The sequence below is a fragment of the Urocitellus parryii genome, chromosome 4 (assembly GCF_045843805.1).
Source record: "Urocitellus parryii isolate mUroPar1 chromosome 4, mUroPar1.hap1, whole genome shotgun sequence".
Lineage (NCBI taxonomy): Eukaryota > Metazoa > Chordata > Mammalia > Rodentia > Sciuridae > Urocitellus > Urocitellus parryii.
In genome coordinates, this window is record NC_135534.1 from 142908409 (window position 1) to 142927917 (window position 19509).

At 37.3% G+C, this 19509-nt stretch overlaps 1 protein-coding gene and 1 pseudogene across 1 annotated transcript in view; both read right to left on the minus strand.

Moving 5' to 3' along the window:
* The window catches only part of Pip5k1b (phosphatidylinositol-4-phosphate 5-kinase type 1 beta), a 285611-nt gene that overhangs the window by 55144 nt on the left and 210958 nt on the right, over window positions 1-19509 (minus strand). Inside the window, exons 11-13 of the mRNA XM_026389267.2 lie at window positions 19390-19474; window positions 10938-11093; window positions 6754-6898 (exon numbers count right to left, since the gene is read on the minus strand). Of these exons, the coding sequence (XP_026245052.1) occupies window positions 6754-6898; window positions 10938-11093; window positions 19390-19474 (386 nt within the window). The remainder of the gene's footprint in view (window positions 1-6753; window positions 6899-10937; window positions 11094-19389; window positions 19475-19509) is intronic.
* On the minus strand, window positions 150-6149 carry LOC113183029 (synaptogyrin-2 pseudogene; annotated as a pseudogene).

Sequence of the window (19509 nt, forward strand, 5' to 3'; positions counted from 1 at the left end):
CGTGGGAAGGCCGGCCCTCTGGGCTGTCAGCTGCAGCAGGTGTGGCCAGAGGAGGAACTGCAGCTCTGGGAGGCAGGCCTGGAGGAAAAGTCCAGGGCAGAGGGGAGGCCCCAGGGTGCCCTCCCTGCCCACTCACTCCCTATGACCACTCAATACACAGTGGGCGGCTGGTAGCCCTCAGTGGTGTCCACACTCTGAGTGAAGGGTGGCTGCTGGTAGTTATCCACTGATGCGCTGGAGTAGGAGGTGTAGGCTGTGTTGGGGTCTGGGGTGGGGTCTACATAGTTCAGGATAAAGGTGTCCACTCTGGCCATGTAGCGCTGGTAGGCCAGGGAAGCCAGTGTGCCCCAGGAGAAGACAGAGAAGAAGCTGAAGGTGATCATTGCCCGAGTCGAGTCAGCTCCCACCAACACATCTTCCAGCTTGGTGGCTGCCCATTGGTTGGTGAGGAAGCAGAAACTAACAAACCACAGGAAGGTCCAGAGAGCTGAGAAGAGCAGGTCGCCAGTGACCAGGTAATTGTGGTCAGTGGCATTGCTGATCTAGGGAAAATAGGCATCAACCACAAAGAAGAAGGCTGAGGCCGGGAAGGCCACCAGGCTGATGGCTCAGGTGCCCTCACTGTGACTGAACACACAGTGCAGCTGGGAGAATTCAGGGGCACTGCGTATTCAGAGGACGGGCCACCACCTGCAGCTGTGCCAGGAAGCACTACAGGTGGTAGGAGCTGCCTGCCTTGGCCGCGCCTTAGGCTCCACTCTCTATGTTGCTGCTGCCAGTCCTTTTTAATTTTTATTTTGAGACAGGATCTTACTAAGTTTCTAAGGGTCTTGTTAACTTGTTGAGGCTGGCCTTGAATTTGGAATCCTCCTGCCTAAGTCTGAGTTGCTGAGATTTTAAGCACGCACACCTGCACCCGGCTGCCACTTGGTTATTTCAACAAATGTTTTGATAGCACTTACTATGTGTCAGGAGGTGTTATATGTGCTTTCCTATCATTATTTCATTTAATCTTTAGAATAACCCACTGAGAGCAGGAGTATAATAATTTACATTTGACAAATGGGGAAACCAACGAACATAAAAGTAAAGTAACCTGTCCAATGATAGATGGATGGAAGTGGCAATTTGAAGGCCAAGGTTTTTAGTGATGATTTGTTAATCACAACCAATCAGGCAGAGCAAGAGGAATACCTGAGGTGGTGGAGAAAGTAGGTTTGTCTGCAAGTCAGGAGTAACCAGATTATGACACATAACAGCAGAGTTTGCAGAGGCCAATTCAACATTCCTCAGCAACCTGGGCATCACCTGTGAGGGGCTGAGAAGCCCTTGATTGGGGTCTCAGCATAGCAGGTAGTTGTGATAGTCCCAGCAGATACTGCAGATGTGCCCCAACTCTTCCCTAGGGTTAGAGTTAGAGATCTGGAATCACTAGGAAATACTTGCAACCAATTTTCATTCACAGTAAATGTTCCTGCTCACCTTGCAACATCAACAGAAGATACAGGATTTTCAAAACCAAGCAGAAACTTTTCTAACAAAGTCTCTTCTCAATGATAAGGTAGTGACTCTAAGTCCATCTGGAGAGCTGGGAATAAAAGCTCGAGGAAATAGCTGTTTCTTGTTACTTGTGAATTTAAATTAATGGGCTATCTTTTTAAAGATGTTTGAACACTTGAACATCTTTGAAAATGAAAATCCTCACTCAAAATCACACAGAGAAAAGGCAAAACAGAGGAGGAGGAAGAGAACTTGTGCAGATGTGAACAAATTTCCATTAAAAGCATCATTTAAAACTCATCTCGCCTGAGAAGTGACAACACGAATGAGCACAGCTGTGAAATAACAGCTTTATCCTCTGTTATTAGTGCTCTGGGTGGATGGCAAGGCTCCAGTTTTTAGCCACGTGGCCTTTAAAGTTACCTAATGTTGCTAAGCATCAGTTTCTTCATCTGTAAGCTAGAAATAATAAACATACTTACCTTACAGAGACACTATGAGAATTAAATGTCTGGATGCAGTTGAAAAGCTTAATACAGAGTCTTACTAAGGTCTCATAATTAGTTATTACTGTAACTGTTATAGTTATTAGATTATTATTGATGACTTATACTATGACAAGCACTATGAGAGAAAAGTTGCCAGAGCATTGGCGATGACTTCTAGAATAAAGTCCCCCATTTTGCCCACTAGAAATACATTACGTATTACGCAGCAAAAGAGGATGACTCAAATAGGGTCAGAATTCACACTAGGAAAAATACTCTACACACAGCTCACAAAAAGGATAAGGTCAAAAGCACTTGGAGACCATGATGAAAGGATGACACAGTGAAAAGAACAAGAGATTAGGACCCTAGAAAAAACCAGTGTCCCAGTTGAAATCTTACCAGCACACTTGGATGTATCACTTAAGGTCTCTGCATTTCCATTTCCTTCTCTTTCAGACAAATCAAAAGAAAGTCCCCTAACCTACTTTAAGATGGCTCTACTTTAAATGTGAGTGGTGAGCAATTTGTGTGGAGCGGCTTGTGACTAGAGGCAACTATTCACCCTTCTCCTAGGTACTTGAAGAAAGGGGCCCAGGACTGCTGCCAGATCTGCTGGGTCAGCCTCAGAGATTTAGAACCCTGAATTTTTTTTTTTTTTTTGCTTGCTCTCTCTCCATGTGCAAATGACCAGTGGCTTCTCCTCTGATATATCTGCCCTTCTCACAAAACTCCAAATGTCTCCAGGCTGAGTTAACTATTAAAAAGAGTCACTAGCAAAACCCAGGAGTGGCTGGAGAGGTGATGCTGGTAAGGGCATCTCTGACAGAAAAAGTAAAGATAGATCTGAATGAAGTGGGCTTTTGATCCTAATGCATAATTAGAGCTTCAGCTTTGCTGCCAACTGTGCAGGAAATCACGAGAAGAATGAATATTCATGTGTGTAACTTATTTCTATAACATTAAATTGAACTGCTCTTCATTTTGAGATAAAACTCATTTGCCTCTGTATTTCTTAGTGCTCAGTTTATACCTCCTTTAAAAGAACAGAATTCCTACCAGGAAAGAAAAATTCAACTGTTAAAAATTCAAAACTTAAATCCACTATTTTCTTGTGAAGCATGTGTCCATGACAATTTCAATTCATGTCTACAATCTGCATGTTCTAATACAAGGCCATACAGTAGAACTTGAAAATATATACTTCCAATCAGCAGGTTAAATATACACTTTAAAGATGATTCATTTTTTTCCTTTGCTTCCTAGTCAATTTTTGGAGGAAAAAAAAGAAAGAGAATGGATTGTAAGAGACAAATGGCATTTTTGAAGTTATAAAGAATAATCCTTAAAAAAGAAAGAATTCTAAGAGACAGCAGTTCCCCGGTATATAATTTAGGTATAGAAACATACAGCACTAATCAATACCTTGCAAAGTTAAGGAATCTAAAAAGACTGTCAGAATGACAATTGCTAGTTGAAGTATTTACCGCTTATTTTAGCACAGATATGAATAGCACAATGTCAAAATGAGAGGACACTTTGAACAGAAAAATGATTCATAGATACAGAGAAAAATCTTACCTTGGAATTATAACATCAATATTCAACACATTTTCATTTTCTTCAATGCTTTTTCTTCCCAGGATGTTTGTATGAGGTTTTATAACTTAGAAGTGTGTCTACTTATTGCCTCAAAAATACCACATAGGGCAGTAAGAGAAAAAAAATGATGCAAACAAAAAGATGACAATTTCTTTAGCTTGCTGGTGAGGTTCCCTGTTGAATAAATAGGTTGGGGAAATAGGGATGTGGCCTCCCTGGAATTCTTGTGCCACTACTTCTCTTTGGGGTGTTTAGCACTTCCACCTCTTTTCTTTCTTATTTCCCTAAGGCTGTGGCTGAGACTCAAGGTATATTTTTCAGCTTCTTACATATATCAAGGTTGAAAGCAGAAATACCTATGAGAGCAGTCAGGTGACAACACAGAAGAATGAAGCAGAGAGCAGTGACCCGGAGGGTCTAGGGTTCTCCCTTCCAGCTGACAAACCCCAGGAGGAAAAGGTCAAGTGGCCTCAAAGTTACTGACTTTTCAAATCAATCTGGGTATTTCAGTGAAGCCATTTGATTTCTGAATGTTGGTTCATTTTAAGAACATTTTGGGTTTAAGGAAATATTTGGTTCTGGGTTGCATATCCTAGACCGAGTACCTACTTGATAGTAGCCTGGGCTACAGTGCTGCTGGTGGGCCAGCCTGGGGAGTGCCCAGACTGATTTCCAAGGCCAGCTTAGAGCCAACTCTCCCAGCCTTTCCATAACCTTGGTAAGCTTCCAATTCTGCTCTTCCTCAGATGAAACAGTTTCTTGTTCTTGCTACTGAACCTTGATAGCTAAATATAAGAGATAAAATGGCAACTTGGACATACAATGCCAAAGAAGATTTATTTGAAGCAATCTATTTCAAAAAATAGAATGTTTATATTCTGTGTATGTATAATTTGCCAAAATACATTCTACTGTCATGTCTACTGAATATCATAGAGAACTGAGTTTTGAATTTCCCCCATCCAAATCTATATGCTAGCCAGCATCAGTGTAAAGAAAAGTAACAAGAATTATAGCACAGCTCTAGGAACATGCAGAGTAGAGAATATAGAGGAAGCTTTCAATACTGGGAGTCAGAAGAAGGCTAGATGCTGGGGAAATTCTCTTATTAATTCTCAGGAGTTTAATACCTTTGGCTAAGAGATGGGACATTTAACAACAAAACCCATACTACCACAAAAAACACAAGCAAAAAGCATTTTAATTTTTGTGCTGAGATTTCAGTAAATGATTTGATCATATCTAATTATATGTCCCTGATTATTATCACAGTAGCAAACTGTAGAAAAGCACCATTGAATCACATGAGATTTGTTCTTGATCTCACTGAGGACTTCGTGCAGCTTTCCAGCTATCTTTCCAGTTGCCATTTATTTATGCTTGAGAGACAAAGAACATTATACAGACTCCTATGTTTGGTTGCACCATGCAGATAGGAAAAACCATTGCTCGACTAATTTACCTACCAAATGTGAACATCCAAGGTGCACATAAATATTAGGTATTATGTATTACTTTAAGTCACTTTAAATCTTTCCAATCCAAGGAAGCTAATCATATTCAGTGACTTTTATGTAGTTCAGATGAGTTAAATGATTTATAATGGAGTCTTATTTATTGGCCTCGAAAGCAGATAATCCAAAGGTGGGCCCAGATGAGATCTGTGGCTCACCTAGCTGTTTTCTTCACTTCTCCAGACCTAGGGTGACACCTGCCTAATTTGCTACCTCTCTGTTCCTGTATCTAACTGAGAGAGAAGGGAACAGTGATATAAAATAAACGATACAGCAAGTCCAACTACGAGACTTTAATTTGCCAAATGACCAAGCTAGACTCTACAGATATGCATGTATTAAAAATGAAACTAGCATATTGATTCTTTTTCTGGAAGTGAACCAAGCTGCCAGCCTGGAAGTAGAAAATAACTTAGGATGTAAGAAATACTTCCACATAATTTATTTTTCCAGCGCTGGGGATGGAACCGAGTCTTGTGCATGCTAGGAAAGTACTTTATAACAGAGATACAGCCCTAGCCCATAAATACGATCTTGATTCTTGAGATCTAGGTTTCAACAAGAACTAGTTTAACCTACTAGTTCCTCTCCTGAAACTGAGTTTAGTCATACAAGTGTATATATAAAACTAGAAGATAAAACAGTGAAGCTCACAGATAGTGTTCTGATCTTTTTGTAAAGATGTCATTTTCTATCACTAGAACCAATATTGAAGAGTATTTTGTTTAAAAAGGAATAAGATGAATAAATAATTACACTTTTATCGAAGAAATTTTAGTAACCTACCCTAATACTTAAATCCACATTAACTATTTGAGAGTCACTGTGTTAGTTTCCCGTGGCTATTGGAATGAGTAATAATTTGGTGGGTTGAATCAATACAAATTTATTATATTACATCTCTGGAGATGAGAAGTCCTAAAATTTAAGCTGTTGGCAGGGCTGCACTCCTTGGTGGATGCCCTAGCAGAGAATCCATCTGCTTGCACTTTTCAGCTCCTAGACTCCACCACCTGCCTTCCTTGTTCATGGCTTCTTCCTCCATCGTCAAAGCCAGCGGCACCGCATCTTCAAATTCTTTTGTCTCTATCCTTTGCTTCTGGTGTCACATCTTCTCTGATTCTGATCTTCCTTTTTTTTTTCTTCTCACAAAGATCTTGTGATTACACTGAGCCTCTCTGGCTACATTGGCAAAGTCCTTTTAATCATATATAGTAACCTATTTATAGGTTTCAGAAATTAGGCTGTGGACAACTTTGGAGGCCATCATTCTGTTTACATAGTCACTAAGGTTGCACATACAAAAGAGAATATTGAAATATCTATGTATCTATCTGTGTAACATTCACCAAGACAGCTTGCTAAAAAAAAATTCATTCATAAGAAACTACTAAAATAAAACAATGAAAGATCTGTATCCTTTCATAGAACCGAGTGTAGAATTTCTATGTGACATAATGATTATTAGAAAGGACAGACAGGGGGCTTTCCCCCAAAATGTGTTTTGCCAAAGCAAAAATCAAGCAAGGCTTATCTCCCCGTGCATCCCAGTTGCTAGAGACAACATGTGCTTGTTCATTCAGATATTGCTTTAGGCCTAATGCTGACATGGTAATAGCCTCATGGATACTGATCACGCTAAGTGTTACCTGTTTGAATAAAGCGTAGTCCTGTCATGTGCATAATGTTCACTGACATACAAGGAAGAAGATGAAATTGTGGTTGTCAAGGAAGCAGCTTCAAATAGTGATGGAGTGCTGGGCACCAGGTCTGGCCTGTGTCGGGATCCCAGGGCTGGGGAATGAAAGGGACACACTGTCATGGATCTCAGTAATACATGCTTGCTTCTGAATCTCTAATAACTAGAACGAGTCCAAACCATTCATTTTACATATCAGGCAGCAAATGAAATTATGAATGAACTGTGCTCTTCTGAATTACAGTAGAAATGTAAAAGAGCTGCTTGCAAACAGGTTAAACAGAAAGGAAACTGCATTAATTTCCAAAATGGCTTATGGAAATGACATTAGGGATGTTCTTTTAAAAACCTAATAAAGCGATTTATTATTTCAAAACAATGGCATAAAAACTCCTAGAAGCTTAAGGAGATAATTTGACAGAGATTAAAAGGATGACAGGCAGATGAATGAACAGAGGGCGAACCTGCTTTGCCTTCCCTATGAGGTGCATGTATCTGGGAATCTCAGTATATGTAAGAAGAATTTTCAGGGCCAGAACAGTTTGCTATGCCTTAATCTACAGGAGCCCAAGAGTCCTCCCTTGTCAGGAAAGAGAATATTCCAGACTGAGCAGTGAAACATGCCCATCTTTTCAGAGTCTATGTAAATTCTTTTCCATTTTCCCTGCAAACTGAACTAAAACATGATAATAAATTAATAAATACAATATAAGCTTCTGGCATTCCTTGTTAGGCACAACAGATTCAGAGTTAGGGATTTTTTTAGTGTATAAATGGAAAAGGACTCTAAAAGGCATGATCTTGTGGGTGTAAGGTTGGGTTTGAATTCTTTACTTTTTTGGTTGCTGGGATCAGATCTAGGGCCTTGTGCATGCCAGGCAAGGGCTCTACCTTGTACCACTGAGTTACATTCCCTCAGCCCAGGGTTGTGCAATTGAAGGAGTATATATTTTGGGGTAGAGAGAGACACACAGGGAAAAAAATGGGGTATGGACAGGGCTGGACTTTGGTCAGGAGTCTAGAAAACACATTAAAATGTATAGATGGTAGAGTTCTGCCTCCAATTCAGGTGGAAATAAAGAACTGTCATGGTGAATACCAGATGATGACAGTATAAAACCATGAGTAACCAATGTGCTCAACATTCAAACCTCAGAAAGGTTTCAATTGAACATGGCATCTGTTAGCAATCTTTAGTATACTGGATCCTGACTTCATTAAATACAGAGAGAAATATGAAAACCCTTAATAATATTGAAACCTGAGTCTGAAAAATAAGCTGACATCAGATACCAGTGAATTTCTACTAATTAGAAGGCAGATGGAGCTGGATTTTAAGAATACCAAAGCAGACTTAGGTCTTAGGGATGATTAGCTCTATGAACTGAATGACAGTGAATGTAAAAATGGTCACACACCATCCAAACACTGAGCAACTGGCCCCGCCACACTGGGGAGCAGCTCTTTGAAGCAAGAAACTATTTCTTTATCCTCCTGAATTCTTTTTTTTTTTTTTTGTTAAAAAACAACATTGTGATTGGTAGAATATGTATATATGTGACTACATGACCAATATGATTCTGTAACATATATACTCAGAAAAATGAGAAATTATATCCCATCTATGAATGATATATCAAAGTGCATAAATGCATTCTACTGTCATATATAATTAGAACAAATAATAAAACTTTAAAAAAAAAAAGAATTCTAAGATGATTCCCAGCGATCCACACACTTGTATGACCTCCTTTTGAGTGTGGGAGGAACCTGAAAATATGATCCTGTGATTATTCTATGTGATCTGTCAGAAAGGGATTTTGCTGATGTAATCTTGGTTACTTTGAGTTGGGTAACTTTTAAGTTAGTCAAAAGGGAGATTATCCAGGGGAATCTGATGTAATTATACAAAACCTTTCAATTTGGGTCTGGAGGTCTGAGACAGGAAGAGTTGAAATGCTGAGAGGACTGACTTACAGAGAATTCTGTTTGCAGTTGGAGGAAGCTGCATGACAAAGAGTGTAGATGGTTGTTAGGGCCTGAGCATGGCCCTTTGTTGTCTGGCAGCAAAGAAGGGACACCAGCCCCTCAACTACAGGAACTGTATTCTGCTGACAATATGATGAGTCCCCAGCTATGAACTCAGTCAAGCTGACACCTTGGTTTCTGCTTTTCAGACCCTGAGTAGAGTACCTAGGTATAAAACTGCCTGTTAATAAATAGGTTTTATTTTAACCTGCTAAATTCTGGGTTATTTGTTCCATGTCAATAGAATATAATCTAAACATGCTGAGAATTCCAGAAAACAAATGGTAAAAAACTGGAGGAAATTTTGGCAATGACTTGGTGCACTCTGGAAGGAGAAGTCCCCCAGCATGGAGCATTATGAAGAGGCAAACCCTGTACGTGAAGGAACACAGGAAAACTCGTTTTATAATAGGATATAATAAAATAGGAATGTGCTTCAGGACTGGGGTTGTGACTCAGTGCTTGCCTAGCATGTGGGAGGCACTGGGTTCAATCCTCCCCAACATATAAAATATAAATAAATAAAATAAAGTTTAAAAAAACAAATATGCTCCAAAGGGAATTCTTTGACTCTCAGAGACATTTTCAGGTGTAACCTCTCTAAATTTGAAGCAATAGGTCTAAGAATTCATCAAAAAAAGTATGGTATGTATATTTAGTGCTTCCCACGTTTCCAGACTTTCTGGGTACCTTGTAGTGTATTTATTTCCAGCCCCTTAACAGCTGGACCTACTGCTTGAACTTCAGCAGGGTTCCTTAGGGGAAGGAGGTGGTGTCTGCCAGGAACTGGAGCCATCAATTCAGAGAAAAAGACAACTTTTTTGTTGAAATCAATAACTTGTTCAAAGTTTGGTTTATGGAAAGATGAGAAAGAAAGAGACCTAATAAAGTATACTTGAATGGATGTTGCAGAATGGGATGGAATTAACGCCCTAAGGCCTCGGAGGAAAAGAAAACCCCTACAAGAGTTCTTATCTTCTATAGGAAGCAAAAGGCATTTTTAGGAAATGTTGGGATTCTAAAACAATATGCTGATAAAAAAGAACGTACTGATAGAAAAATTTAAAGTGTCACTTCCCCTTATTGCATTTAAAGAGAAAAACCAAATGGTTAATTCAGTAAATACAGAAAAATATTTAATAAAATCAGAAATTGAGTACTAATTTTTGATAAAAAGCTAGGGGAGGGCTGTGGCTCAGTGGTAGCACACTTGCCTGGCATGTGTGGGGCACTGGGTTCGATTCTCAGCACCGAGTATTGATAATTAAAAAAAAAAGCTAGGGGGAAGAAACAAAAAGGAACTTCCTTGACTTAATTATGGGCACCAAGTTCAGCAAATTTCAACAGAGAAACATGAGAAGCATTCCCTTTAAAATCAGGACAGGGCCAGGCTTCCTGCCATCACACTTTTATTCACCATTGTCCAGATATCCTAGCCAGCAAGGAAAAGGGAAAAGGGATGTGAGGTCCATGTAGCCGCAGCAGACAGACAGGACTCCCAGTTTTAAGAGAGATCCTACTTCAAAAGGCAGGAAAAAAAAAATTCTGTATCTACCCAAAGAAGGAATCTAACAAAGTGTATTCATGCTATGTAAGGAAAACATTATAAAACTTTATTTAAATTCATTAAGTCTCTAAATAATTGAAGAGGCAACTTGTTACATTGTATATGTGTTTGTAAATTTGTGCACAGAAAGCCTAGGAGTGAAAAAAACAAACTATTGATATGTTACCATCCAATTGTGGGATTATAGATTTCTCTTTCTGAATATTTTAGTATTTTCTAATTTTTACCATAAACTATAAATTGTATTGTTCATATGATATTTAAAATTTATATGAATTGTATCATACTATACACAGCCTTTAAAAATTTAATAGAGAATTTCTTAGAGCAAGTATTTTCTAATTTTTCTACTGTGAATTTATGTTATTTGTATAAATAAATCACTAGAATTTTCCTCTTCTTTCTTCTTTTCTTTTCTTTCTTCTTTCTTTTGTTTTGCAGTACTAGGGATCTGATCAACTGAGGGCCTCTGGTTTGCTAGGCAAATGCTCTGCCACTGAGAGCCCTTTTCCTGGTTTTTGTAAGTCACGTGTCTTTACCTTCTTCATCAAGGCTGCTAAAACTCTGTCCTTCAGTCAGGAGATCCCGTTTTTCGTCCTTCCACTCCTGGCTAACTGAAGACACAATCTCCTGTGAGGTCGCCTTTAAGGCGGCGATGGAGTTGCACCGTTTCTTAGAAGGGGAGGCTTTCAAAGCTGGGCAGTGAGGGAAGGGAGAGGGAAGGGAGAGACAAGCACAAATGCTTACAAAACCAGATTCACATTTTAAAATTAATATTTTATTATTTGTTAGCATTTTAGTCATTTCAGTGGAGCCTTCTTATGTATATTACATAGTATATATTATACATATAATATATTATACATTATATATGGAAAGTCTTATTTCAGATATATTTATAAATATATACATATATATACATACATATATACAGATATATTTATAAATGTATATTTATATATATAAATAGATATATTAATAAATTATATGTGTACATATATATATATATATGGCTTCTTATAAAATTATTTATGTTTTGACCGTATCATTTGTCCAAAATGACTTGATTAACCCCAAATATCTTAGAATAAATTAGAGTTGGAATTTATTTCCAGATTTTAAAATAAAGTCTTATTTGAGGTTAACTTCAAATGTTTTCTTGCTAAAGAATTATTTTCCTTCAGGACTAAAATGGAGTGAATTATATTCTATGCATGTATGATTATGTCAAAATGAACCCCACTATTATGCATAACTATAATGTACTAACTTTAAAAAAATTACAGATTCCTGGGTCTCAAAAAAAAAAAAGAATTATTTTTCTTCCTCCAAACAATGTTTTTCTAGGGCTGGGAGCTGGCTGGGTGAGTGGGTAAATGCAGATGGTAAAGTATGAAGAATTCTCATGACCCTGGTTTTATTAACTGGGGACTGGGAATTTCTAAACATGCCAATGTTTAATCTTATACTCATGTTGCTCAATTTAGCCAAGTTACTTCTGGTTGCTTTTTTTCCCCGTTACTTTCCACTGAAATTTCCTACTCTTTGGTTCTTTTCTAGATCATGGTTATGTGAGATGCGTAATTCACTCCTGATCTTTGTCCATACAGTATTCTCTACCTTCAGAAGGGTGTTGGGAATCTGAACGTAAGAAAATGTCTTGTTTGCTGAGGGCTGTGAGCTGATTAAGCTGTAGTCAGATCATCCCTACTTATATTTACTCCTGCTGTGATCATTCTTCTTGGCTTAATGTTGTTAGAAAATTCACTGGAGGAAAATGGAAGAGAGAGAAGTTGAGGCTTCTTTATGTTTCCCCTGAACTTATTTTTGGCAGTGCCTCTCCTCCTTTGGATGTTTGCATAAAGGGGTAAGCTGACAGCAAATGTATCAGTAACTGTGTAACTGCGTCCAGCTTTGGAAATCTCAGGGTGCAGGTCACCTGCTCATCTGGGGCCTTCTCATGGGCAGCTTGCAAGAACTGAACTGGAGGAGGATTCTGGGACACACAAATGAGGGAAGAATAGAGGCCAGTCCTTCTGCTTACACAGAAGGAAGGGTTATTTGTTCCTTGAGCAGTGCCTCATCATCATCATAAATAATGTTTGTAGAGGGCTTTAGAGTTTGGAAGCCAACATTCACATTGCATATTTCAAATTTTCCATGTGTCTAGAGACGTTGGTCCTTTTTAAGGACCTGAAACTGAGAGTAGAAAGACTTGCTCCCGGTCATGACCCCCAGGTGTCTTTCCTGTTTTCTTCATTTGCCTAATTGCTGGTTCTTTTTCTAGCTCTTCAGCATTCTATATTCTGGCTAAACTGTGGAGGGGGAAAAAAAGATAAAACTAGAGTTTGTGTTTCTCTGAGAGGAGATTTGAAATGTTTAAAACTGATCAAAATGGATTTTAATGACCACTAACTTATTAAATAAGTCATGTTTTCCTTAATTTCCCATTTATTCAACAGTGGTCACTCTTGTTTTGCAGGTCTGAAGTACTAATCCACACATGGCTTCTGCCTCAACATTGTATCTGCTAACTTCTATAAATCTTTAATAAACTATGATAAATTCCTGTCTCTCCACATAGCACTTTTAGACTTCTTAGTCATAGGACTTCAGATGTGGTTTGAGGACTGCCCTCGTCCCCTGAGACCCTCTCAGATGATCTGCAAGGTTAAAACTATTTTCATAAAAACATGAAGGCATTATCTTTTTTCATTTCATTCTCCCATGCACACAACTTTCTAGACCGAATGACCTGTAACAGCACCACAGACTGAATTCACAAATATATGTGAGACTTCAACTGTCTTCTACTAAGCCAGACATTAGGGATTTGAGAAAAAGGGAAAATAATGCCACTATTCTCATGAAGTTAGTTGTTTTGGAAAATACAATTATTTGTGACAATAATTTTTATGTTAAAATTATTTTACTTTATGTAAAATTGACTTGTTATTATACAATATTTTTAAATGTTACCTAATAAGATTAAAATTTAAAAAAAATTTTCAATTTAAAGTTTTATATGTGCAATATAGACAGTTACACATAAATAAAAGCTCAGTAATTTTTTTTTTTTAAGAGTAGAAAGTGGCTCTGAGGCCTAAGGGTTTGAGAACTGCTCCTCTATATGCTTGCATATGCTTGCTCTGAGGTCACTGCTAATTCTCTGTACTGAGAAACAGCTTCTATCACAGAGCTTTGGCAGCCCTAAGGAAGCATGAGGGAAGAGAGGACAGCCTGGTGACTAGGGAAGACACTCAGGGAGCCACACTTAGGTGTGTTAGTGCAGCGAGGGCCAAGAGTCTGGAAAGAGAAACAACACTTTGTTCATTAGTGTCACATGTAGTGAGGAGCAGAGAGGACCCGAAGGCAAACTCCTACACCTAAAGAAGGAGTTTTCTTTTATTGTAAATGGTGAATTTCTTCTTAAAGGGAAGAGCTGAGCCTCTCTCAATAGTGAAGGATTTGGATCTTGCTGAAAATCAAACACCTTGATTTATGTTTGTCTAAACCATGTCCAGTGATAGGTGTCCTGTGCCCATTTCCAGCTTAGGTTCTGCCACTCAGTTATGTGTATACTTGACCATTTTTTAGTTCATCTATTTATCTGCCCCTCGGGAACCTACCATGCTTATTCCTATGCCTAGGCCTTTGACTCTCTTCTTATGAATTCTGGCTTAAATAGAACTTAGTTTAATATCCTTTTCTTTGTAAATCTCTTTTTTAGAGAATTGGTCTTATTTTTTTGATCTACTCATAGCATTGTATGCAAAATCTTTATTAGCAATGGCTTTATGGCATTGTAAATCTATTATATGGTTCAGTCCCTAATTCAAAACAATTAATTTTTAAAAGCTACATTTCAGTGGTTAGAAAACTTCTAGGCGTATGATAGGAGCATAAATGTTGGTTGAATGAATGTATCATTGTTCTGAAATCTTAGGACAATTGAGTTTCTAGCAAATAATTAATCTAATCACTATATTCTAGTCAAGTAAATAAGTTTTAGCTGGGTGTGGTGGCACATGTCTGTAATCCCAGCAACATGAGGAGGCTGAGGCAAGGGGATCACAAGTCTGAGGCCGGCCTCAGCAATTTAGTGAGGACCTAAGTAACTTAGCAAGACCCTGTGTCAAAGCTGGGGATGTGGCTCAGTGGTAAAGTGCCCCTGGGTTCAATCCCCAGTACCAAGAAAAAGAGAAATGTTTTAGCTTTTTAGTCATATTATTTGGGTAGAGAATTTCAGTGAGCATTTAACACATGGTGACTATTATTTCTATTTCTAGGAAATACAGAATTTTATAGACATTATTACATTGGCAGCATGACTTAATTCTGAGTTGGGATGAATGTTTTTAAGAAATTAAAAAAAACTAACTTGAAAAAGAAACTTGAAGACCAGGTACTAATTTCTTAGAGGTGGTGGCAGGGTCTTTACTTACAAAGAAAGTTTGCCTTTAGGCCTTAAGGGCTGTAGAACAATCATAGTAGAGGAAACATCTTAAAGTTGAGATTTAAAATGTCAACTTTAATACACAGCCAGTGTAATTCCACATCATGTATGGGAAGTTATACTCCACCGATGTATGATGTGTCAAAATACATTCTACTGCCATATATAACTAAAAAGAACAAATTTTTAAAAAAAGAAAAAAAATACAGTGTCAACTTTCTCGTTAAATTGCTACCTTTTGAAATGGTCATTCATTGCATTATTCACCAAACAACGATTGAGTCCCTACTATGTGCCCAGAAATGTGCTAGGTGGTGCTGGGGACGTTTAAGTGAACCAAACATGGTATTTCAAAGAGACTTAAAGTCTACTGGGGGATGTAGCCCAGTGGTAGAGCACTTGCCTAGCATGTGAAAGGCCCTGGGTTCAATTCCTAGCACCAGGGGGGAAAAAGCCTAGGGAGGGAAACAAATAGCTCATTATAGCACAAAATGACAGAGTGGTAAGTATGATCGGGAAGCACCAGCTGAGCTGGGACTTGAAGAGAGACTATGGGAAGGATGGAGAGAGTGCTGAAGGCACAGGGTGTGGATTGAGGAGGAGAGAAGCTCCAAGGGAGGGAAAGAGGGATCACGTTAAGGACTTTGTACTCTAGGGAATCCATGGAGCCCCTCCCCCCATTTATTATTCTTTTTAGAACGAAGGGGATTTAACAGGTAATTAGGAAAAGCAGATTTATAGTTTAAACGGATTCCTCTGGCTACAGAGTGGAGAGATGAGATTAAATGGGGCATGACCTGAGGCAAACAGACTTGTGTGAGGGCCACAAGTTTACTTTATGAATTTGAACAAACTTTTCTCCAAACAAGAGGTAAATCACTAGTAAGTACATAACAAGATGTTCAACGTCATTAGTCATTGGAGAAATGCAAATCAAAATCACAGTGAGATACTACTTTATACCCCCCTAGGATCGCTATAACAACAACAAAAAGACAATTACATATGTTGATGAGAATGCACAGAAACATATATTGCTGGTGGAATTGTAAAATGGTGCAGCTGCTTTGGAAAAGAGTTGGGTAGCTCCTGAGAATTTTAAACAGAGTTGTCATCTGACCCAGCAATTCACTTCTAGGTATACACATGAAAGTAATGGGATATACATCCACACAAAACCTTGTACATGAATGTTCATAGCAGCATTACTCATTCCAGCTGAAAAATGAAAACAAGCCAAATATCCGTCCACCGAGCACAGAAAAAATGTGGGATCTCTGTATAATGAAATATTATTCAGCAATAAGAAGAATAAAAGTACTGGTATATGCTACAACACGGGTTAACCTTGATGGATACATGCTATAACATGGATAAAGTCAAACACAAAAGGCCACATACTGAATGACTGCCATGAAACATCCAGAGTTGGTAACACCATAGAGTCAGAGAGTAAATGAGTAACTGCCAGGGGGCTGCAAAGAGGAGCCACAGAGTGGTTGCTAATGGCTATGGAGTTTCTGCTGGGGGTAACAAAATTGTGGTGAGGATTGTGCAACTTAGCATACTAAGAACCACAGAATTGCACACTTTAAAGGGTGCATTTTGTGGCATGTGAATTACATCTCAACAAAACTGTTTATAAGACATGATGAACCATGCAGACTGGGAAAAATTTTAACACATGCTATGTTTTCTAGAACTGAACAAGCCATTGCTTATACCATTAATTTGTATGCTATTCAGAAAACAAACAAACAAACAAACAAACGAAAAAAAAAAAAAAAACACTTTCCAAGGCAGGAGACTCATGCAAAGAGCCTCCCTGAGGTGGGGACATTAAAGGGCCACCTCCTCTACAAACCTACGGGGGGCTGCAAGGGAACTCATGGTTTCCAGTCTTGGCACAGGTAAGCAGGGTGAAAATTCTTCCTTAAACATTTGAACCACAAACTGATACTCACACAAGCTTGCAGTCTGAATAAACACTACTTTATGGCCCATTTTTAGGCCAAAAAAACCTTAGGCAGAGAATTTTATTTATAGTGGTCTCAATTTGACAGTGATTTTAAGATACCATTGAGACAGTTGAATGTACAAAAAAAGTTTTCCTTAGAATAATAAGTTAAAAAGGAGTTATATCTTTAATATGTAGAGTTCATATAAATCATCTGGAAAAATAATAAACACTCAATAGAAATGGTCAAATGTTATAAAGCTCAATTCTCAAAGGAATTATAAATGGCTAATAAAAATGACTAATGGTTGAACCTTACCCATACTCAAGATATGCAAAATGAAACAATCAGATAACATTTTTTACTTATCAGAGTAGCATAATTTAAAAAGCATAATGCTGGCTGAGAGCTGGTAAAACACAGACTTGTGGGAACCTTTAGTGGCACAATCTCTCTGTACAGTTAAGTGCATTTTAATACCATTATCCCTTTTTGGAATCTATCCCAAATAAATAATCCCTAATTTGGATCCAGAATTTGTCTGAAACTATGTTTTAAAAAAATATTAGTTAGAAATAAAAGAAAGAAACTATAAAATGCTTTATACTCAAAGAATGGTTAGCTAGATTATAGCACATCTACATAATTTTAATGTTGCATTGCGATTTTAAATGATGTTTTTGTAGAACATTCAAGGATATGGAAAAGTATTCATGCTATAATGTGAAAAACAGAAGATATAAAAATTGTATACCATTATGTTACCAGTATTTATTTATTGTTTTGTGGTGCTGGCTGGAATTTGAACCCTTGCAATTGCTAAGTATGCACTCAGTTACTGAGCTACACACCAGTTTTATATAAATACATAAAGTACAGAAATAAAAATATTGGTAAGCCCCAATTACCCCCCACCTCCACCAAAAAAAAAAAAAAAAAAAAGAAAAGAAAAGAAAAAGAGACTGGTAAGATGAACATCAAAATATTAGAACTGGGCATCTCTGGGTCACTGGATTTTAAGTAATTATCAATGTTTTCTTTGCTTCTTTCAAACTCCAATATTATAAGAAAAAATGTCTTATATGAATATAAAACATGAATATTCTACTCTTTCTATTTTTTTGGTGAGTGACTAAATTATCATGTTCTGGGTTATAAAAGTGGACCACAGAATGGCTAAATTATAAAATAACAATGCATGCATTACAGGGCTATTTTCTTCTATCACATAGTTAAAAAAACTTACTACATAATACTACATATATACTGTAGAAAATTTAATAAACACCAATAAGAAAGAAAACAAGATCCCACATAATTTTCAACTCAAAATAACCATTATTAGCTTTGAGTTTAGTTTGCTTTTTTTTTTTTAACTCAAGGTTTAAAGTTAGAATACTGATGTATGATTTTCCCTATTTTTTTTTTTTATTGGTCGTTCATAACATTACATAGTTCTTAATACATCATATTACACGGTTTGATTCACGTGGATTATGAACTCCCCCTTTTACCCCGTATACAAATTGCTGTATCACATCAGTTTCCCTTCCATTGATATTTTCCCTATTTTTAAAATATAGGTGTTTACATCTCTAAGTTTTCCCTTGAACACTGCCTTTCTCATAAATTTTTGGAATGTGTGTTTTCATTTTCATTGGTTTCAGTTTTCTAATTTCCCTGTGATTTCTTCTTTAACCTATTGATATTTTAAGAGTGTGTTATTCAATTTCCACATATTTGTAAGTTTTCCAGTTTTTGTTCTTTATTGATTCATTCCACTGTGATCAGAAAAGATACTATGCATAACTTTGATCTTTTTTAATTGATTAAAATTTATTTTCTGGTCTCACATTTACTCTATATCCTGGAGAATACTGTATGAGAATAACCACTGTTAATGGTTTTATATATTTCATTAGAATTCTGTTGTTCATTTAAGGTATACAGACCAATAACTACATATATGTGAATAAATCAATATTTAAAGGACTAAATATACCTTTAATAGGTCATTTTTATTGGTTACATACTATTTAATGATTTGACTGTATCATAATATTCTTAACCAATATATTTTATGACTGGACATAAATATAACTTCTAATTTTCTTCACCAGAAAATAGGACTAATGATTATGGCATCAATAAATAACTGGGATAATCAATCACACTAAGTGTTTACCACTACAGGGGAAAAAAATGTTCTAACTCTTCTAATAAAAATCGTGCATGGTCCAAGATCAAGGAGCTGGCAAGCTTGGTGTTTGTGAAAGCCTATTCTTCATAGAAGGCACCATTGAGGTATGTTCACATGACAGAAGAGACAGAAGTGGAAACAGAAGCTAAGCTAGTTCCCATCTGCTTTTTTATAAGTCATTAATTCATTCATGAGGAAATATATTCATGGCAGAGTCTATCTTGGATATATAATTGTTCTATGTCAAGTAAGATCAACATGAGGGATGTGGAAGTTTGGTTTATTAAATAGTAATTTTACAAAAAAATTCTGGCATGGATACATGTTGAAGTTAGCAACTAAGTGCTACAAGTAAGACATTTTCATAAGACTCTTACCTTGAATTTTCTTGAAAACTCTGGAATTCATAAACTTTAGAAATCTGTCTGCATAAAAACTCGGTCTATGAACTGAAACGGTGTCCTGAAAAGACAAAACAAGGATCGAAGGTTTACCTC